This window comes from Perca fluviatilis, chromosome 12 (genome assembly GCF_010015445.1).
Source record: "Perca fluviatilis chromosome 12, GENO_Pfluv_1.0, whole genome shotgun sequence".
Lineage (NCBI taxonomy): Eukaryota > Metazoa > Chordata > Actinopteri > Perciformes > Percidae > Perca > Perca fluviatilis.
In genome coordinates, this window is record NC_053123.1 from 12,125,454 (window position 1) to 12,148,348 (window position 22,895).

The window sequence follows — 22,895 nt, forward strand, 5'->3', positions numbered from 1 at the left end:
AGAAATACTATTTAAAAGAAAGAAAACAAAAATCAAAAACTATTTAAGAGCTCAAAAATAACTAGAATCGTTCATACACAGATATCAAAATGAGAATTTCGTCATGACATAATCATATGAAATTAAGCTGATACATTGATTTACCACTCAGCCATAATAAAGGGGCTTGTAGAAACTCTGATTCTAAAGATAATATAGATTTAAATGTAGAGTTTTAAACTAATTTTTATGAGTTGCCCTTTATGAATTATTTAACTGCATAACACAATATTTCCACAATGACCCTGATGAATTAGCAGATATACTCGCTGCTGTGTGAGACACTTGCATTTTGGGACATTAGGTGCTACTTGAGAATTTTAATAATTACTAAAGTTCTTTGTAGAATAAAAACTGCACATCACACTGGACATACACACACATTAGCTTCAATGTTTTTTTCCCACTCCGTGCATCCAGGTTATTGCTGTCTAGTTATAAGGGCCAGCCAGGTGACAGCTGAGAAGTGTTAACACACACTGCAGTGATTAGAGTACCTGGGGGTTCAAATTGGGTGGTTGATGTGCTGGTCCAAAAAGCCATTGGGTTATCTTTGAAAAGCCTAAAATCCAGCCCTAAAGGATGATGGGTTTTTGGGCGAAGAGAAACTAATCGTGAGGCTTGTATCATAATCATAAAACACGGCCAAAAAGTGTTAAAATGAAGGAAAATGTGGTGTGTGTATTGAATTAAGAGTAAATCTAAGGGTGTGCAACATATGTTCAACGTGTTCTCTAAAACTTCCTATAGATAATTTACTGTATACTTTACTTAAAACATAATATCTTAATATAATGGAACCAAATAAAACAATATTTTTGTATATAATGTATATGTAGTGGCTACATGGGGAGGAAATTGGAAATCAGGAATTGTAATATAAATTCTGTCCCAAATACTTCTGAGAAGGGTCTTGGCTGGGTGAACTAAGAAGATGATGTAGCAATGAGATGCAGATGAAACAAGACAAGAAAAACTCAAATAAATAAAAACAGTCGTGATACGCATTCAAAAAAATAAAAATAAGTATATACTGTACACATATTAAGATATATGTATATATATATTTTTTTTTTACCTTTCTCTGGGACTTTGAATGCCGGTGCTGCAGGTAAAGCTTTGGCAAGCTGTCCAGAATCTTTGGCTTTCGAACTGGATGCAGATTCTTCAGTCTCGGAGTGTAATTTAGGAGAGACAAAGCCAAAAAACTTCTGAAGGCTTTGAGTGCCAAAGACAAACTTAGGGGGTGACACCACTGTCTTTGAGGGGTTGACTGGACTTGGAGACCCAGCGGCACCTGGCTTACTTTCGGGTGAAAGCTCTGTACGTTCCTTTGTGGTCTCTTCCAGCACAGCGATGGCTGCCTTCCCACACACAGGTGTATCAGCCTGTGCAGATGCTGTAGGTCCACTGTCTTGAGGTGTGGCAACCCTGGATGTCACTTGAGTCATGAGTTCCTCTTTTTCTTGGGCAACCTTGGCCTCTTCAAATACCTGTTTGAATGCATTTGCAGTGTCCTGAAGCTTGAATCTCACAGCCAACTGCTCAATGTTACCCTCTGCTACTTCAGCAAAGTCCAAGGCACTCCAGACCCAGGCCTTCTCCGCACCTTTCATGGGTTCCAGCTTCATAGCTGCTGTGATCCTGTGGTTGGCACAGATCTTTAGTACCTGGTCTCTCCTCATTATCAACCTGACTCGTTTGGTGTCATAATTCTGTAAGACCTTGAGGTCTCCAATGCCCCTCTCCTTCCACTGACCCAGTTCTTTATCATAGCGATACAGTTTGGCCCTGTGATTGAAAACCACCTGCTCATTTTCCTCTCCTGTAGAAATCTCCACCAGATCAGGCAGCGGGACCACAGGTTCAAAGTACTGGCCATCCCGCTCTTCATCCTGGGTTACATCCTGCTCATCATCAGTACCCACGGAGGCTCTGCTTTGGTCAAGTTTAGCGGGAGACTTGGAGGGGCTGATGCCAGGTTGGAAACTGAAGTTGAATCCACCAGTGGATTCTCCAAAGCGGAAAAGGTTCTTTCTCAGGGGGCTGCTGGCGATAGGAGAGGCATAGACTGATGAGTCAGCAGTATCATCTAAAGCCTCTTCTCTTAGGTCGTAGTTATCCCACTCCAAGGTGGGGCCGGTGGTTTCACAGTGAGACTTGATTACAAGGTTTGAAACATTGCTGGATGTCGTAATGTCTCCCTGGCTGTCATCATCTTTGATCTTGGTTTTCTCGTCCGTCAAAAAAGATTTCAGATCTTTTAAACCAGACTTCATCTCCTCTGCTTTCTGAATGAGGCGTGCTGTTCTGCCCGAGTCAACAAGCTTGTGGGGGGTTTGTAGGGGGATGTCCAAGAGAAGTCTCTGACACTCTTCAAACTTCTCCTTAAACTCCTCAGCAAGCTCTCGGCTTTTAAACTTAGCAGCCAACTGTTCAAGTTTAGCATCTCCATCAGAGAAGTCATTGGCCAGCCAAATCCATGCTTTGTCTGAGCCTGCCAGCGGCTTTAGATTCATGGTGGTGGTGATCCAGTGGTTGGCACATACCTTCAGAACTTGCTCTCTTCTCATCAGCACCCTTAGCCTGCCATTAGAGTTGTTTTTCAGGAATTTAAGGAGTCCTACACCACGCTCTTTCCACTGACTGGTGTCCAAGTCAAATCTGAAAAGTTTGACACGCTGAGAATAAAGAACCTGTTCATCCTCCTCCCCTGTCACTACGTCCACCCTATCAGGCATCTGGACCACTGGTTCGAACTGGATATCATCATTTTCCTCGGTTTTATACATGTCGTCTTCCTCCAGCTCATTTGTGGCAACTGTCTTGGTGGGGGTTAAGAACAGTTGCTCACCAGCCCCAGAGAAACCTTGGAAATTGGGGTCGTCCTGGCCATACTGGAAGTCTCCTTTAGAGGACTTTGCCAAGTCTGCAAAACTGAATGTACTGGTTTTTCCAGTAATTAATGGATTTTGATCGTGCTCTGTTTGGCCCTCTGAGGTTATAGACAGATTTTCTTTCTCCTTGTGTTTGTCAGCTATGCTTTTCAGAAAACTGGAGGCTGACCCTGATGGAGGCGTTTGATTATCAGTTGAGGGAGTTTCTTGAGCAGAGTCCTGAATGCCAAACTTAAAGCCACCAGCTGGAATGGGCATTGAGAAAGAGAAGCCTGAAGCACTTGTGGTACTTGTGGTACTAGATCCGGACTGAGGAGATTCAAACTTAAAAGAAGCAGCTGAGCTTTTCTCTTTGTTTTGACCAAACTGAAAAGTGCTGCCAGCTTCAAAAGGCATTGTAAATCCAGTTCCAGCAGGCTGGCTTGATGAACTCTTGCTTCCAAATGTAAAGTTGAATGTTGAGGCCGAGGGAGCTGTGCTGGCTGTGCTTTTAAAATTGGGGTTTGGTGTCTGACAGGCCACACACTTATTGGCAGAGGCATCGTTTCTCACCAGACAAGTGTCACAATCCCATTCCCCATGCTTCTTGGAAAATAAGGCTTCTAAAGAACGTGGGGAACGGCAGGAAACACATTCAGTAGCTGATGCATTATTTCTGACCAGGCAGGCATCGCAGTCCCACTGCCCATCCTCTTTTGGCAAATCAGCCCCAAATCCTGACACTGCTGGCAGATTTGATGTTACTGGAGCCCGCTCTGTTGATTTAGCCACAGGGTTGCGGGTTCTGCAGGCAACACAATTGTCAGCAGAGGCTTCATTTCTTACTTCACATACATCACAGTCCCACTGCCCGGGCTTCTTGCTAAACTGGGCACCAAACCCAGTTCCAACATCAGATAAAAAGGATGAATCTGGTACATCTGCAGCTGTTGCAGTTTGTGCTGTTGCAGTAGTTTTAGGTGTGGCTTTAAGAGCTTTACAAGAAACACAACTGTCAGCGGAGGCCTCATTTCTTACTTCGCATACATCACAGTCCCACTGCCCGGGCTTCTTGCTAAACTGGGCACCAAACCCAGTTCCAACACCAGATAAAAAAGATGAATCTGGTACATCTGCAGCTGGTGCAGTTTGTGCTGTTGCAGTTGTTTTAGGTGAGGCTTTAAGAGCTTTACAAGAAACACAACTGTCTGCAGAGGCCTCATTTCTTACTTCGCATACATCACAGTCCCACTGCCCGGGCTTCTTGCCAAACTGAGCCCCAAAACCAGAACCAAACGCACTGGTTACTGTGTCAGCAGGTTTTGAGGTGCTGGTGCCAAATGTAAAGGAGGAGGGTTTACCTCCAAAAGCACCAAATCCAGTAAATGTAGAGCCAGAACTACTGGGTTTTGTTGAATCAGTCCCAAATTTGAAAGTGAAGAGACTGGCTTTGGTTTCACCAGCAGCCTTAATGTCTGGCTTGGATGAAGAATTTGGATTTGGACTTTGACAAGCGGCACACTGCATATCCATGGGTTTGTTTCTCACACAGCACACAGTACATTCCCATTCCCCATCTTTAAGCGCAAACTGGGCTGCCAGGGATTCAGAACCTTTGAAGCTTTCCTCTTTCTTCTCATGTTGATCATTCTTTTCTGTTGATTTGAGCACAATTTCCTGGGCTTCCTCAAACTTAGCTTTGAAAAGTGATGCCTCATCTGCGGTTTTGAAGCGGATGGCCAGCTGTTCAGGCTTAGGTGCTTCATCGGCATAATCAATGGCATTCCAGACCCAGGATTTGTCAGAGCCAGCATTTGGTTTCAGTAGCATATCGGCATTGATGTAGTGGTTTGCACAGATCTTAAGGACCTGTTCCCTTCTCATTAGGAGGCGAACCTTCCCCTTAGCGCTGTGTTTTAGGATTTTAACATTGCCAATGCCCCGCTCTTTCCACTCTTTTGTGTCTGTGTCAAATCGATACAGCTTGGCCCTGTTGCAAAACATTTCCTCCTCCTCTTCCTCACCCGTTTTCACATCTACTTTATCAGGAAGGGGTACAATAGGTTCAAAGTGAGGACCATCTTCATCCTCCTCAACATGAGTGCTGTCATTGTCGCTCTCCGCTGCTCTTTCTTCTGCTGCAGACGTGGCAACCCCAAACACTGGCTTAGAAACATCCCCAAATTTAAATGGCTGCTCCACCTTTCCAAAAACACTTCCTGTGCTTGGTGCAGAATCAGCAAAGGAGAAACCGGTAACACTTTTATTGCCAAAGGTGAAGATGCCAGTTTGGCTGGGGTGCTGATCTTGGGCTAAAGGCTTCTCTGGGACAATATCTGTTTTAGTGGGAATGTCTGATGTAAGAAGACCAAGCAGGCTTTCACTGTGCTTGGCCTGGGAAGCTGGGAAAGTGAAATCTCCATCATTGGATTTAAAGTTGGAGTTGAATTTAAAAGCAGCTGAAGGTGTTGACTGGGCGAATACCCCTGATCCAAAACTAGGTACTTTGGGGACTTCAACGGGTGCCTGCTGGCTGAAGGACAGCTTTCCAAAGTCCATAGGCTTCCCCTCAATGCACTTTGGTGGCTGAACAGGGACTACAGATGGCTTGGTGAAGTAGCCAGGTTCAGGCAGGGGAGGGTTAGTGGTTTGTTGGGTTACACTCTGCCCATAATATTCTTCACTATATGGGGAAAGAAGGCTCGTGGCTGGTGATTCAAACCGAAGAGGGGCACCAAAGACCTGTTCTTGAGGAGGGTATATGCAGGCTGGGGCTGTCTGCAATGGAGGAGTATGAGTGGGCTGCTGGTAGGCATACATATGCTGCTGAGGTGGCATACGGTTCATACCATACATTGGGCCCTGTGCAAAGAGAAAGTCACAAAAAAAATACAAAATAAATCAAATGCCATTCGATATACTCCGAAAAAGTTTATTATTGTGAACTAGTGTTAAACAGTGGTAATTACCTTAGTGGGGGTTACATTTGCTGCTGTGCGCAGGAGATACTGAGAGTTATAAGCTGGAGACTGGTTGTAGTACACAGAGGGGGCTGTGGTGGCAACTTAAAATAAAAAAAAATAAAAAAAAAGATAGAAATGTAAAAAGATTTTGTTAAATTTATAAACTATTTCTATAGAAAAAATATGAACTATACATTTAAACATGCTTCGGTTCTATGTAGTGCGCTGACCTGTTAGGGGGGCCCCATGGTAGGACTGGACTGGGGTAAAGGGCTCCTGTAGGCCCTCGGCCCCATAGCTCTCCCCATACATCTTGTGATGAGGAGAGCCTGCATTTCCTGAAGAGTTGTGTCTCAGATCATGAACCTCATTCTGCAAAACACAGATCTTAATGAGAGGTGACTCAATTTGACATCTTTACAGAATATTAAACTAACAATAGAAGGATAAGTACAATATAACCATCATATACTGAGTCGTTATTGTAAACTGAAGAAAAATAGCTGGGATATTTCTATTAATAGACCTTTATTTGTAATTTTTCTAAATACACTTTATCACATGTGAGTAAATCTAATCCCATGCTCCCCTTTCATTTACTGCTGTACACTCAAAACACTTCCTCCATATTTACCTTTGTTATGATAGATTCAGTGTAACGTACACATCTATTTCCATCAGTACAAAAACACAAGTCATACCATACTCACCACTCTGCTGCTTTGAGTAGGTTCTTTCTTAAGCTTTAACACTGTTCTCAATCACTAATGTATTCCTAAGTGGAATCAGTGTGAAATTGTGTGGAATTAAAAAAAAAAAAAAAGACAAATGATGTTTAATCTCCTATCCTGACCTTGAGGGCTTCAACTTGCTGACACAGCATTTGGAGGAGACTTTTCTGGTCCTCCACCCAATGAGGTGGTACCTTGGGAGAAATCTGAACGACAGGAGAAAGAAATGATTAGAAATTATTGGAGCTGCAAAGATAAATCGATTAGTTGTCAACTCTTAATAGTCAACTACTTTGATAATCGATTAGTCGGTTTGAGTAATTTTTTAAGACAAAAGTAAAAGTTCTTTCCAGCTTCTTAAATGTGAATATTTTCTAGTTTCTTCTCTCCTCTGTGACAGTAAACTGAGTATCTTTGAGTTGTGGACAAAACAAGACATTTGAGGACATCATCTTGGGCTTTTGGGAAACACTGATCCACATTTTATAGACCAAACAACTAATTAAATAATCGAGAAAATAATCAACAGGATTAAACTATGAAAATAATAGTTTGTTGCAGCCCTAGAAATTACGAAAAGTCACTAATTTCTGTTGTATATCGATATCTGTGTGATAAATAGAAGGAAACACTTAATATTTAGATGTCATAAAGAAATCTCTTATGGTCTTCTGAATGAGAACCAATAAGCTGAACCTACCAGGTGTCTTTTGGAAGGAGAGATGATGCTTTTGTTAGGAGAGGGAGTGGAAAACTTTATGTGGGATATGGTGGCAGAGGTGTCTGTGGGATGAGCAGGGCTGGAGTGGGCCGGTCCTCCTCGACCCTCTTCCTCCTTCTCCTCCTCTTCATCCATAGCCTCCCCACTCTCGCCCAGCTGCTGGTTCACATCATTCAGGAGGTCCACAACTTCCTCCATGGAGACAGGCAGCTGGGACACAAGTGTAATACATGGTTATACAGCTGCAGAATTTTTCACATGAACAAGTAAAAGTAAATGGGACTTACCCTCTCAATGTCATCTGCATTAGCATTGTAGATCTTGGACAGGTAGGTCCTAAACTTTCTCAGAAAAGTGATGCACCTGTCTTGGGTCTCCTCAACCCCGTTACTGGCCTCCTCTGATAGCCGTTGGTAGATCTGCCAAAGAAACAGCACATTAGAGAAAGTAAATAGCAAAGGCATGTACAGGTGTCAAACCTCATGCCATAAAAACAGAACATCAGCTACTGGCAATTGATAAGCTCCCAAGACCAATGGCAAATGCATGCTAATTATGCCTAAACTTTCGCAAAGTCCATTATACAAGAAAATCTGTTAATTTTTGGCAATACACTTTTTCCGGCTTTATAAGGAACTGTTGGACCACTAGCTGCCATGAATTAGAGTAGAGGGGAGTAAACTGGTTTTTAAATCTGTAAACAAAAATCATCTTTAGTGCACATCTATAAAAACCAATGATTATACAGGGACAGCTATTGTTTAATTCAAATGATAAAGGGAACTTATCCCAATTATATTGTAAAGAACTGTATGACTTACCTGAGCCAAATGCCAGATGGATGACATGTTATCGATGGTTTCCAATGTAGCGATTGCCTCCTCTGTTTTTCCTTCAATGTCAAGGAGTACCGCATATGCTATCTTGGCTTCCTCTTCATAGCCCTTCACAGAAGAAATCTGAAAAAGAACATGGCCATTAACACATACAATTTGTAAGCCAACTTGGAACGGTAATTTGGCAAATTCTTCATTCATAGCCGACCCCTTTTTAATAATAATGTTTTTAAATTGTTAAACTGACTGCCCAGCCACCCACAGATCACAACTTTTATCCAAAATTTTAAAGGAAAGAAAAACACGACAACCGTATTAACCTGAATATCTTTGGAGGGAAAGTGCATGAAGAGGGGGTCAAGAGGTTCTGGTATACTGCGTCTGTTTTTGATCTTTTCCAACAGTGGAAGTACAACTTTCCAGTAGTGGACACTGCGGCCGATGTACTCCTTCTGGTCGTAGTAAGAGTTCACTCCATCACCCTGGGTTATTAAACATAAAGGTTGCTCAGCATCAAGAAGAGAAGGTACGTCTGCCACATTAGCTTAATGCAAGACAGACATTAACAAGGTAAGACGAACACTTTTGACACAATCAGTTTCTTCAGCTGGTACAAATTCTACTATGAAACAAATGGACACATAGTCAGAGAACCAGCACATGGGGCTGTTTGGACATCATTGATAACATTTAACAGTTGTAGGATAAGTGACAGAAAGTAGCAGGTGGAAAGGCACGTGTGTCTGTGTAGTTATTTGGAAAGTTGCCGAGTTATCCAAGTGTTGTTTTTCAGGCTGTGCTGCACGTCTATGTGTACATGATTGCCACCCACAACTGAGCTGGAATCCCTTCTAGCTGATCATCTTAGTCATCATATTGATATATTGATATTGATGTTCATGCAGCACATTCAGCTGTCCATCACAGCTTGTTGTGCTTTCCCTTTGTGCTAAGACAGTTCTACAGTATGATGCTTTCATGCACATTACCCAATAATCTAAAATCGTGAAAGCATTATGCAGTTCATGAAGGCAAAGCAATAATGTGTGTAATTTAACTTGATGCTTTACTTATCAATTACAATTTTAGTCAGCAAGTACAGCGTTTTGAGTTTGGCATACTGTAAAAATACAGTTAAGCAACTATATCAGTATTAGATATCCCCTGCAACTCCATCTGCTCATCAAGCAACCCCAACTGAGGTGTGTGTATGTACCGTCTGGCTAAGACACTGAGCCCAGTTGATAGCCAGCGCTGGTTGGAGCCCATGTTTCTCTCCAGCCCTCAGAGTGCTCAGTCCATGCTGCACAATCATCCGCAGTTTGGCTGACATGCCAGGACTACAAGGAGACACACAACAAGGAGACGTTCAACAAAAACACTGAATACTAGGACACAAAATATGTACACTAAAATGAGCAAGTGCCCAATTTGTCCTGTTTGTGTGACTTATTGTGAGTAGGTGAGTGTGGTGGACTTTCCAGCTTATGAACTCATGCTATGTAAATTGAGACAGTGGTACCCCAGGTCTCATTCAGGTCAGTGTCCAACATAACCTCATAACCTTTCCAGGCAGAGTAGTTGTTCAACTTTGTGCCTCCATAGTGCTGGGAGACTAACCCTGCCAAGGCCATAGGGAAAGTAAACACATAACACATTTTGTCTGTGTTGAGATATTTGGGCGCCCCGTTTAGCTGAAGCTTTGAAGGTTCAGCTAAGCAACATGAGTTTAAATACACCTTCAGGAAGACAGGAATGTCAGAGTTGGGACGGTGCTAGGACTGGGCGATATATCAATATTTTGCCTTACATCGATATATTTTCAAACGAGATATGAGATTAGGCTATTTTGTATAATTTTTCATTTACATGTGTTGCAGCTGTATATTTACAAATCAAAATAAAATACAAAGACAGGGTTTCCTGTCTTTGCATTTTATTTTGATCACAGTCTGTTTCAATAAAAATGCTTGTGATATCTTACACGTGGCTTTAGCCCACTTAAAAATACCGAGATATACAGTGTGTGTCGAAAAATACAGAGATAGGATTTTTGGTCCGTATCGCCCAGCTCTAGATGGCGCGACACCATAACACATCGTGGTTAAACTGTACTGCCTGCTTAATTCTCTCCTCAATTGAGTGTTCATTAAATTCTCCTGTGTAAGTCATCAAAGTGTCCTGAACATTCTTCATTGCTGCTCCTGAGTTTTTCCTTAACAGTGAGGACAAAGAACAAGTAAAGCAGACTCTCAGGAACAAAACTGCTTTTGTGAAAATGTTGCGTTTCTTTTTTTTGGATCAGGTTTAACCTCCAAAGCCGTACAGGGTGTGGACCTGCCTCTTCAGAGCGTACACCACATCCATAGCGGTCACCGTCTTCCTCTTGGCATGCTCAGTGTTAGGGGACGGCATCACACATCATGTTCACCATGAACACCTTCAACACATAGCGAGTCTCCTCGAAATCAGACCGGAGATGCAATTCACTCTGCCGTGGCGAGCCAGATGGCGGATTTGGTGGTCCCCTGGATGTTACCACGGAGTACTTCACGATTACAGTTTACGTTACTGCTCCATCGCTTCCCGATTTCCCAAACTACGGCGTGGCCCAAATCACCGAACGTGTATGCATTAATCGCGACAGCCCGGTTAAATATATTAACTTTAAACCAAATCTTCCATAAATTACAACTTACTGGCGTTCTTACTATTTTATACTTTGGAAGACTAGGTTAAAGTTAGGATTACTTTAGAAAATATACTGTATGTTTTTTTTTTAACACTAGTTTTACTCACGCTGCTCGTTTGTGAATGAGGCTGTAGATGGCATCCCACCACTCCCTCTGTCTGTCAGTGGTCAAGAGACGAAGGAGAGGAAGTGGGAGGCAGCGAGGCTCATAAAGCTGCTGTTGCTGGTTCACTCCGCTGCTGATCTTCGCTGTCTCCTGGAGCTGACAGTGGCTACAGAACACCACACCATATAAAAACACCTGGATGGAGTAAACCAGATCAGAGAGTTTTACAGTTTGTTAGAAATGTTCAATTGCAAAAGCAATACAAGAACTGTGAGCAAAAGTGCAATTTATAAAAAAGTAATGCTCAGTAGTAAAAACACATCACATGAAACCGCTTCCTACATCTGAGGAAGAAAGAAAAAAAAGGACCATTTTCTAACCAACTTGTTAAATACGTGAGCCTGGGACAACAAATCTTACATTCTATTTCTTCTAATCTTGCTAGAAAAAAAATGGTTGTGTATTTTAAATGGTATAAATACAGTTTCCGGTTTTTTCACACATCCAAATGCATAATTAAATCTTCTTTTATACATTTTGTAACATTCTTGGCACGTGTTGAATATCGGAGATGAGTGAAAAACTACCTGTAAACTTCCTTGCAAAGCTTCATCTTGTGTAATGTGTTCCCACCAAACCAGCCCACATGGTTCCACCTACCTCCAGGTCGAGCAGGCAGATGGACTCTGGTGCGTTTGTGTCCAGTTTGGAGGTTTCCAGAGTAAGCCTAGGAAAGAGCTGCTGTAGCCAGTCCCGCAGGGCTGGTCTTTGGGCCAGAAGGGTCCACTGTAGTCCCAACCAGCTTAGATGTTGCAAGTCACCAGCATGAAGCAGGATGGAGCCTACAGATGATGCATCAAAGTTATTATTGACCAACGCATATATAATAAAAGATCGATATTTGGAGTCTGTGTGACGATACAGTATTGCCACATTCCCGTCACTCTTAGTTATTACAGTACTGACTAAGAAATCGTATTTCCATGGTCATTGCGATATGAACACATCGCAAAAGACGGCCTGAAAAGTGATGAAGAATTTTTTTATTTAGAGATGGGCCGGAAACCCGTATTTAAACAGGTCCTCGGGCTAAAGACTGTGGCATTTATCATAACGCAACAGCCTCTCCCCTGATCTGTGTTAGAGCTGAGCTCCTCCACATACATACACTCAAAAACAAACACACAGAGCGAAGACAGCAGCTCAGAGAGGCCGCGGTGGAGCACTGAAGTGAAGATAGCTTGAGTTGAATTGTGACAAGCTAAAATAAAAGTTGTCCATATAAAGTCTAACTGTTTTATAGTTTGCCACGTATCTTAAAATTAGCCAGTTTTTTGTAAACTTCGCTTCTGGCTGAGACAAACCATCCCCCCCTTTCCTTTAAACTCACATGGCTAATTATTATGCAAATCAATGACCTCATGGGACTCTGGCGGTGAAGGTGTAGTGAAGTACCTCAGCAGAAAAAGGAGGACAGGATGATTGACTGATACTGACTGATGTCTGTGACAATAAATCTCTTGAATATTAATTCTTTCTAAACTTCACTCAGTATTTTGATGTGAGGAATATTTTTTTTATTTATATAGTTATATTTAATATATTCAATTATAATCTGGTTCTGAATTGAAAGACAGCAAGGCTGACATAGGAAATGTATAGCTAATATGCATACTTCAATATTTGTTTATTTATCTCAAGTCATATTATCGTCAGAATATTAAAAATGTTGTCGCACATCGCAAGATTCTCCTTATTTTGTGCAGGCCCATGTAGGAGTTCTTAGCATGTCAAAACAGTTGCTTGTTTGCAGAAAAATCTTTTGGTGCCAAAGACTAATGAGTTATTCAATCAAAATAAACAGTACTGTGCTGCACTGTTAAAAATAAATGTGGACCTGAATTTAAAAAAAAAAAAAAAAAATTGAAGACATTTGCAGGCTACTGAAGTGCTCAGGCAGATTATTAGTTTTGTACCAGCGTCCCATTTGGCGAGTTGAGAGAGCTCTGGAGCCATGGTGTTAATGGAACGAATGTCATCATTGGCAATAAAGGAAGATCCAGGGGAGGCCTGTGGTCCAAACAGGAGTTCAAACAGAGAGTCCTGACCACTAGGGTTCCCAAACGCCTCCACCACCTACGCAGAAAAAAAACTTAAAATGATGTCGGTTTCTAAACATATAAATGAAACATGAGTTCATCAGTGCTGTCTATGTTGGTTATGATGCAAAACATTAGTAATGTTAGTGTTAGACTATAAAGACAAAGCTAGAGTGCATGTTTGTGTTGTGACAGAATGGTATGCACCTGTATCATAAAATCTCAGTTTAACACAAACTGCAAACTTAAATTAATCCAATCAATTTACTACATTGCCCTTAACTGATGTAGTTTTCACTCCAGCTTAAAAAGGCTATAGCCTCTAAATAAACTGAAAAAGAACACATGTACAAACCTCTCTGATCAAGGTAGATGAATCCGTGCTCAGATTTAGCAACATGTGACCGGCCTGACTCTGTCGGTCGTTGGCCAGCAGCTCCAGAAGCTGTGGGGCTGACTGGTCTCTTTTGGTCACTTTAGCCTTTGGTCTGGGGACCTGGTGGAAGGCCAAAAAAAAAACGTATTCAAAAAAGGAAACGAAGAAACTTAAAAGAAAAAAAGACTGCATAACTGTCAAGAGTTTAAAGGTTTCAGAGATAGAGATCTATCTATGCAAAGTAAATTAATAAAGAAGAAAATGACCTAAAAAATAGTCACATTTGTTACATACTTTACCATCTTAAGAGAATCAGCATTAACCAAAAGATTAAATTTATGAATGATTCCTGACAGGCAATTGGCTGGTTATTGTGTCAGTACCTGGTATGCCAGCAGGTAGCATAGTGCAGCCAGGTCAATGATGGCCCTCCAGGTCTGTAGGTGATTCTGAACCAGCTTCAACAGCAGCGTGGCAGCATGCAGGTAAAGGTGACCTCTCATCTCCACAAACGCCTCACAAAGTTCGTCTGTGTGGCGGCCAGCAATGCTGCTCAACGTCTGCATAGCTTGGTCAAAACTACACACAAAAACACAGTTTAATATCTAGCAATTGCCTGCAGTTGTGTTTAAGGTTTAAGGTTTGTTTACATCCATGTTTGGTAACACTCACATATCTGGATCTTCAGCACACTAATTCTATAAAAATGTTTAATGCAAAGACATGTTTTATGTCTTGTGTAAGTGCAGACATTTTGACTTAAAACAGAATTGTGACCAGGATGCAAGGATTTACAAATACAACATACATACAGAAGCTGAGGGTTGGGGAAACACAGCTTGCAGGGATTAAAGTGAAAAAAAAAAAATCTTTTGACTGAACTTTATTTCAGGCCAAGTCATAAACTGTTCTTTTCTACTGCAGCAATCATATTGTAGAAAGGCTTTAGCTTACACTCTAATTACTTCAGGCCAAAAGTTTATAAAGGGAGATTTTTTTTATTGTTAATATGCAATTCAACACCAAGTCAAATCTATAAAATCAAGTTTGCAAGACGTCACTGTTTTTATTCAAGGGCTACTAATAATGAAACATAACTTTTCAGTGAAAGCTTTTTTTATTATTATTTAAACTCAAACTAAAAAATGGTTGTACAATAACAACAAATAAACACCGTTTTATCTATCTCAGACACGTCTGTGCCTTCTGTTAGTAACAACGCATCCATGATGGCTAGTGGCCTTGCCAAATAGTGGTTACCATTAGACGCACACAAATCACGACGCTAATATGCGAGGAAACTGGTTCCGGGTTTTGTGCTATAAATAAATAATATTTTATAGCAAAATTATAAATTGACTATTTTAATCTCATGTAAACATACAGTCATAACCTACGGTCATTAAAAGTGAAACCAAAATAGGCTATAAGGCTGTCTGTGCGTCATAGCACAAACACGATTGACCCTCTTACACAACGGTTCGCGATGATGACTAATAGTCTATTGCATGATTGTAGTATTATTATTATTATTTTTTTTTTTTATGTTAACATGCTTAGTCAAAACCTTGGGTTGCAAATTGTGAAAGATTGTGGACATGCCATAACAGACGGGATAATACATTTCATTCGGTAGGGTACCCCCAGGATTCTTCAAGTTAAATGTAAGACTTTTTAAGACCTTTATAATACCACCTAGGATGAAATTGAATGCCAACTTCACAGCCATATAATGAAAAAGCAGTGTGGATTTTAGGCCTGAGAAAAGAATGATTTACCAGGCAATGACATTTTATTATAATATTCAATAATCATATTTAGTTCACAATAGCTTTGTAAGGCGTGTTTGTAAAACTGTGTGAAACTTAAAAAAAACAAAATAAATAGGATGATAAAAATAAAATTTGTGCATTATGGAGGAGTCACAATTAGTTCCATCTTGGCTAGATAAGACAATATGTAATGTAATATAATAAGCCAATGTAAATGCCAATTGCTTTAGTGATTGTTTCATCCCGTCCTGCTTATGTATCTAAAGGCTGCTTAATAGCAGCGGGAATCAAGAGTTGGGCTCCGGGTTTTTTTTTCTCACCCTGGTGATCGGCACATCTGGGTGACACCATCAAATGTGCAATAGCACATTGGCTGCGTTTCAAACATACCCTACCAAAGGTGGAGCACTGCCGACACCGTCATCGTCTTATTCACAACCCTATCTCCGTTGCTAGCTGATCAGGAACCGGCAGGCGGCGCGTTTCATTAGCACTAGACTGACTCGACGTTACAGTATTTATTTCATCCTACCTTTGTAAACAAAATGTGCAACTTTGTGAACATTATTCAAGGCTTTTAAGCCCCCCCCCATTTTTTTCTCATCGGATCTGCATCGATCTTAGATATGGCATTTTTTAAATCAAATTGACGAAAATCCGTCACGCGACGGAGAACTTTAATCCCTGAGCTTGTCTAAGGGATATGTGTGCAAACACCCTAGGACCTCAACATGACCTACCTTGTGAGCGCATCAAGGCTGGGCTGCATATTGCTCTCAGACAGTGTGATTCTCAGCAGACTGCAATGGGCCAATAGCAGCTCTCTCTGGAGACGTCGACACATGTTCTCATTACTAGAGACACTGGGTTGAGCTAGATACTCCTGCAACAAATGCCATACATTTTTTGTATTATTTTGAAGTTAAAAAGGTTAGATTCATAATATATTTATGATATGAAAACAACAGAACACCACAGAAGCTTTCAAAAATGCAAACTTGTCAAATAAACTGCACACTACAGTACTGCAATGCTGACCTGCAGTGTGCGCACCACCACTGTGTACCAGTCCAGGCTGTGGCTCAGTATTCCCCTTTTCTCAGCAGCCAGGCAATGCTTAACGGCTTCATCCAGCCGTCCGTCCTGACAGAACAGCTGAACCAGCTTCACGTTCACGTGAGCGTCAGCTGGCCTCACTGCCAGCTCGGCCTGGAGGAGGTCAAACAACCGGTTCCATCCCGGCTGACCCTGACGACTCAACAAACGCTCCTGCATAGGGCGGCACAGATAAACCAATGAGTGAGTGACATAGTAGCCTGTGATGTAGGCTGCGGTTAGTTAAGAGTGGCATAAGATGAATTCAACAGTTGTTGCTGAAGCAGTGAATAATGGAGGTCTTACAAGGAAAGGAGCCTCACCTTTAGGTTGAAGACAGCAGGGTTTCCTGGCAGCAGCTTGGCAGCTTTCTCCACCCAAAACTCTGCTCTGCTGTCACATTCCTGCTTACTGACCAGTAACTCAGCCACCTTCAGTACAAGGTCCCTCTGGGCAGGGTTCAAGTCCACTGACCGCTGCATACACACATAGGAGGTGCAGACAAACTCGTGTCAGTTTTTACAAAAGCCTGCAGACATATGATCTGTCCAGGGCAATGCTAAAAAAAACAAAGACCGACCGGTAGGATGGCTACTTTTATTATTCCACAGACAAGTCTAATGAGGTTATTGAATAAACATGATGAATCGAAGGGCTAAGGCTGGGTTAAAGGAACACGCCGACTTATTGGGAATTTAGCTTATTCACCGTAACCCCCAGAGTAAGACAAGTCGATACATACCCTTCTCATCTCCGTGCGTGCTGTAACGCTGTCTGAAGGCTCCAGCATTAGCTTAGCCTAGCACAGATCCTGCAGGTAACTGGTTCCAACTAGGCTACTGCTCCGAATTGTGACAAAATAACGCCAACATGTTCCGGTTTACATGTTGTGATTTGTAGAGTCACAGCGTGTACAAAAGACAAGGTAACATGAGGCACAGCCATCTTCTATCTGTAAACAAACCGGGAACTATATTCTCAGACAGGCTTGCTGCGAGCATATTACTCCGCCCAAGTACTATATTCTTCCGCCTGAGAATATAGTTCCCGGTTTGTTTACGGTTAGAAGATGGCTGTGTCTCATGTTACGTTGTTTTTTGTACATGCTGTGACTCTACAAATCACAACATGTAACAAAACATGTTGGCGATATTACCACTGTCGAGCAGTAGAATTACTGGAACCATTCACCTGCCTGTTCTGTGATGGGCTGATGCCGCTGGAGACGTCAGACAGCGTTATAGCACGCACGGAGATGAGAAGGGTATGTATCGACTTTTCTAACTCTGGGGGTTACGGTGAATAAGCTAAATTCCCAATAAGTCGGCGTGTTCCTTTAACATAGCCTCCGGGCCCGGACACAACGTGCACTGTAGACTTGTGCGATTATCAACTTATGGCGTTTTTCCATTACATGGTACCTGCTCGACTCGCCTCGACTCTACTCGCCTCGACGCGCTGTGCGTCCGTTTTCCATTGCAGATTTTAGTACTGCCTCAGCGTGGCTGGTCGTCATAGCGACTGCCGTGGGCATGGCTTAGTAGCGTTGCTTTTCCCTGACTCATTACCTGGTTCTCCGTCTCCGTAAACAACATGATATCAAAGAGATAGTTAACGTTTACTGCTCCAGATTTCCCACCGTGGTCAGAAAGAACAGGGGAGACACGTAGTTTCTCTCACATATATATGACTCTAGAGTCGCTACTCGCTGCGGAGATAATCGCCGTCACTCTCTCACTTCTCCCTCGCTCACCAGCTCCCCACACACGCGTGGAGCCTCCGGCAGCAAAAAAACACCGCTGGCTAAACTATTTAAAAATGCAGTGATCAGTGACGATTCTTTCCGACCAGTCAGCAGCCTGCAGGTTTTCACGTCACCCTTTCGGCTCGCCTCAGCTCGCTTGGAACCTCGACTGAGGTGGTACTAAAAAAAAAAAAAGTATCCGTTAGCAGGTACCAGGTACTTTTTTTCGTAATGGAAAACCAAAAAAGGCGAGTAGAGTCGAGGCGAGTCGAGCAGGTACCATGTAATGGAAAAGCGCCAATAGTGACACGGAATGTGTTCCCAGTAGTTGCCCAACGGTACGTTAGTCCGTTGATTCGTTTTAATGCTCCGCTATGACTTAACAATAAGCATCATCAAACGCTGTCAGTCGGCGGTGTTATTTTTTGGTTTACCATCATCATGAGTGACCCAATAAATTACAGACCGTTACATTAGACACTCTGCAACTTGCCTTATGTTGGATTTATTTGATACATCTGATTTCACGTTGCTAAAATTGTATTTTTTTTACTGTAAGATTAAAAAGGGAGAAGAGCTTGGATGTGAAACAAGATTTTATTTGTTATTTTACCTACTACTGTTAAAAAAAAGCAAATACAGGCTACTCTTTTTGCAGTTGCTCTGTTTACTTTAAGTTTTTATTTTTGTATTCCTCCAGAAAGTGACTTTTTGTGGTTGGATTGATGCCTACATCTGGCTTCAGGTTGCATTACAAATTAATTTTACTTTAACAGTGCAGTGTTAAACAATTTTAATAAATAGAGACTTGAACCTTATTGAAATTTGTTTAGTGTAAATTGTTAATTGAGCAATGGGAAAATAATCACTAATTGAAAAATGAATCGTTAGATTAGTCGACTAATCGGAAAAATAATTGCTAGATTAAATAGTTAAAAAAAATAATCGTTTGGGACAGCCCTAGAACCCTGGGTTGATTTAACTAGTTTTTAACCACCGTCCTGACACAGCTTATGCAGGACCGCGGCTGTTAGGTTTGGTGAAGCCGGGTAACTGAAATCAATCCAGGGCATGTTGATCTTGATTCCTAGTACAGGCCTCAGGGAAGTTCAGGGCTTGTGTTTAAAACTCTGTCTCAACTTTTCTCCTTTGTTTCGTTTCCCCCCTCCTGCAGCCTAAACGCACTACCCCCATTCAAAATGAGTGGGCAGACCTGCGTTTTCACCACGCTGTCCGTCTGACGCAGGCAATGTGAATGCAGCGTAACTTTGCCGAGACATCGGGGATTTCAAAGTAGGCTGCAGACATGCACGATACAACTATTTAACAGTAATTTTCATAAGGTTCATTTTTATTATGGTTTGTCTTCTGGATTTAATATTCTCTCACTAAAGCTTATCAGTTATTTTGGGCAGCTGACTATCAATTCTTGAAGGTCAGAGTGAGGTGAGTAAACTTGCATTTAAGAAAAGAAAACAATGGGCATTATATGCTCTCTTTGATGGATTATCTAGCACACCTCAAACCAAATTTGTATTTGCAACTTTCACATTTTACATAATAAACACCAAAGAAGCAATTCATCTGAATTGGTGTAACTTTATGAATCAATTTAACATTTCATGGCATTTTTTTTATTGTTTATTATGCTCAAGCTTATCGTTGGTACTTTGTTGCTTTCTAAATCCAATGTGTTGTGAAACAGAACAAAAACCGTGTCTATAAATACTTAAAGATTGCTCTGTATATCAGTGTTGATAAATGTAGTCGATTCAGGCGTAGGAAAACTGTAATTAAGTCTTGGCCTTAATTACTGGCCATCCCCATCCTGATCTGACCACTATTAAATAAGACTGTACATGAGGCAGTTCATGACACAGCACATTTTTACCTATACACCTAGTGTTTTGTACCGAATTCTGTACTTTTTGGGTACCAACCGAATTACTTTGGTACTACCAAGGACGATTTACATTAAATCAAACAGTGCCAAATTTCAATACCTGTGAGCACTTAAGCACGAGCATAACTGTCCTCTCTGCATGACAGGCTGGAGGTTGTAGAGCAAGGCAACTTTATTTCTATAGCACATTTCAGCAGCATGCAATTTAAAGTAGTTTACATAAAACTTTTAATAGCAGTTAAAAAGAGATGGCTAAAACAGGCTAAAATAGAATAAGATACAAATACAAGAATAAAAAGTGGAGTTTTAATGTTCTAAATAAATAAAATGTTCTAAGTAAATAGATTTGGGATTATTTTTACAACTGGAATTAATTTTTTGTTATTACAAAGGGAAAGTACAAAAAAAATAAAATAAAAAGAATAAAAATAAAAGTACCATAACCGAATTTCAGGTACCGATAAAAATGTGAACGGTACCCAAGCCTATATTCACCCACGCCACACACGCACAATAGCCCTCTGGAGCAATTTAAGTTCACTGTGTTCCTTAATGACACTTTCACATGAAGAGCCCAAATTTGAACCACCAACCCTGCAATCAATAACATCCAATGCAGGGTTTGTAGCTGACTTTGATCATCTTTTTTTTTTTTTTTTTTTGGAAAACACAAGAAGCACATCATGCCATGCAGTCATGTTTTGCACATTTTTCCCAGTGACATGTTCTACTTACCTTATAACATCCCACTGCCTTGTTGATGTCTCCTTCTCTCTCATAGAGCTGTCCAAGGAATTTGTGTGCTTTCGGATCCCTCTCCTGGACTTTGAGGTACTCGGATACATGTCTAGGAAGAGCATGAAAAATGTAAGATTACTGTCACTATAATGAAGACCTCTGGAGAAGCAATAACACATTCGGTCAAAACAGGAAAGCTTGTGTGCTTACCTTTTTGCAAGTTCATATTCCTTTGCTTCAAAGTACAATTTAGCAAATAAAAACCCTTTGACTGGCTTCTGTGGAAAGAAAACATTGAAGAGGTTACCTACATGGGTACTTGTTCTTCTAGATTCTGTGGTGCTAGGAACTGGAATAAATTACCTTTGCACATTTAATAATAAGCAAACACCACAATTTTAAAAATTATTACATAGGACTTAGAAACTTTGAAGCATAAGATTATCGTTATTTTTTAATCATTAAAATTAGTTTTCAATGTTTAACTTTGATGTGATTTTAAAGGTGATATATATATATATATAATAATAATAATAATAATAATAATAATAATAATAAGTGTACGTAGTATGATATCGCCCAGTCACCTGAAGTGCTGCATCTTTGCTATATTTACATCAAAGACCAAAATGGACATAATGTGGGTTCTGAACTTTTATTCTTATAACGTTATTTAGGTGTTTTATTGTCCTGACTCCCACAACGCCAAATAACCTAAACCAACGTTACATATGTATGGAGGTTATTGTTGCCCTTCTTTTCAGTGGCGTAACCGTAACGTTAAGGGATTCAGACAATGTTTAACATCAGTGCAACTTAACGTTAAGTTTTCTAAATAAAGTTCGGCGTGCAGCTACTATAACGTTACACCAGTTAATGGCAGGCTTTCTGGTTAAAAGGGAGATTGAAGCCGTGTTGTTCCAGGTGTACAAAACTAGTATTCGCTGTACAAGTAGTCAAAGTAGGTGTGCGAGCGATGGCTAACTAGCACGGCTAATTGGCTAGTGCTGCTGTAACACCATGCCGCGCAATTTCCGAGTATGAAGGGGAGGACACGATCAGGCGTCATCTTGCCGGTTAGCTGGCGTTCGCGCTGCTAGCCAGGGACAGTTAACAGAGGTTACACTAACCACAAAATCCAGCTGACTGATTAACCGTCATCTTAATTAAAACTACAACTACTGCTCATTTGATCCTGGTTGTTTCATCATACCGGCTTGCTGACACACGCTGGTCTGACATGATGGCAGTAGCATGCTAACATTAGCCGCCGGCTCAACTTACCTCTTTGATTGAAGGAGAAGAACTCTGTACTGAGGAGACGTAACGGTCCACTTCAGCCTTACTCCGCCGCATGACTTCCAAAAACAAATACTTCCAAAACGGCTGACTATGGTTTATAGACCGGTAACTCGCAAAATATAAAAACTGGCATTAATATCGGTTAGACTGCCACTCCGTAACGTTAACTCCCCATGGTGATTTGCGCACGCACGCAGTCAAATGGTAGAGGGTCACGTGGTCCGTGCGCTCTCTTGAATAAGATTTCTTAACCAATGAAATCCGAGTACTCAGTTTGACGCACGCTGACGCACTTTATTTTGAAAGAGAGATGGGCTGGGTGAACCTTATATATATGTCAATGGGGTGAACCATCTGTCTGGACAACATACTCTTTGCATTAGGTGCATTTAACAGTTTGGGTGCATAAACGAGTAAACGTAAAAGGTGTAATTGGATAATTCAAATAGTCTACAGCGCCTTATAACATTAATCAGAGACTAAAGAAACCGTATTTGGTTATATTTTGCAAGAATATATCAATTAATCGATTTGATGTGTCACATGAAATGGAAGAGCTAATGTTATCCCATCAGCTCCTAACTTTATCGATTTATCATAAAGCAGAATGTGGCCGCCAGATCGGCACACAGAAAAAGATGCACCCGATGCAATAAAAAGGAAAGATTGAAATCCAGTAATAGTTCTAGTGCTCTAAGTACTTTTATTAAACCATGCATGCTGCCTTCATCAGGGTCAGTTTAGGTAGGCTAGTGTAAGCCTTCTACAAGTAGCCTACTATACATGTAAGTTTCATAAATGCCATTTTACCTCTATCTGTTTGTGCTGTATGCACCTCAACCCATGTTACTTATCTGGTATTTTAGCTAAAATCCAAATATGTTGCTTTCAGTATAGAACAA

General features: G+C 41.1%; 1 protein-coding gene across 1 annotated transcript in view; it reads right to left on the minus strand.

Annotated features, from left to right (window-relative positions):
* The window catches only part of ranbp2 (RAN binding protein 2), a 28,816-nt gene extending 6,611 nt beyond the window's left edge, over positions 1-22,205 (minus strand). The window contains exons 1-21 of the mRNA XM_039819135.1: positions 21,976-22,205; positions 20,902-20,969; positions 20,689-20,800; positions 16,630-16,782; positions 16,250-16,480; positions 15,952-16,094; positions 13,823-14,018; positions 13,419-13,559; positions 12,941-13,100; positions 11,625-11,806; positions 10,966-11,159; positions 9,383-9,506; positions 8,487-8,648; positions 8,152-8,289; positions 7,618-7,749; positions 7,310-7,540; positions 6,732-6,815; positions 6,109-6,250; positions 5,885-5,979; positions 1,118-5,777; positions 537-614 (exon numbers count right to left, since the gene is read on the minus strand). Of these exons, the coding sequence (XP_039675069.1) occupies positions 537-614; positions 1,118-5,777; positions 5,885-5,979; positions 6,109-6,250; positions 6,732-6,815; positions 7,310-7,540; positions 7,618-7,749; positions 8,152-8,289; positions 8,487-8,648; positions 9,383-9,506; positions 10,966-11,159; positions 11,625-11,806; positions 12,941-13,100; positions 13,419-13,559; positions 13,823-14,018; positions 15,952-16,094; positions 16,250-16,480; positions 16,630-16,782; positions 20,689-20,800; positions 20,902-20,969; positions 21,976-22,047 (7,498 nt within the window). The 5' untranslated portion in view covers positions 22,048-22,205. The remainder of the gene's footprint in view (positions 1-536; positions 615-1,117; positions 5,778-5,884; positions 5,980-6,108; positions 6,251-6,731; positions 6,816-7,309; positions 7,541-7,617; positions 7,750-8,151; positions 8,290-8,486; positions 8,649-9,382; positions 9,507-10,965; positions 11,160-11,624; positions 11,807-12,940; positions 13,101-13,418; positions 13,560-13,822; positions 14,019-15,951; positions 16,095-16,249; positions 16,481-16,629; positions 16,783-20,688; positions 20,801-20,901; positions 20,970-21,975) is intronic.
* Between the last annotated feature and the right edge of the window lie 690 nt (positions 22,206-22,895).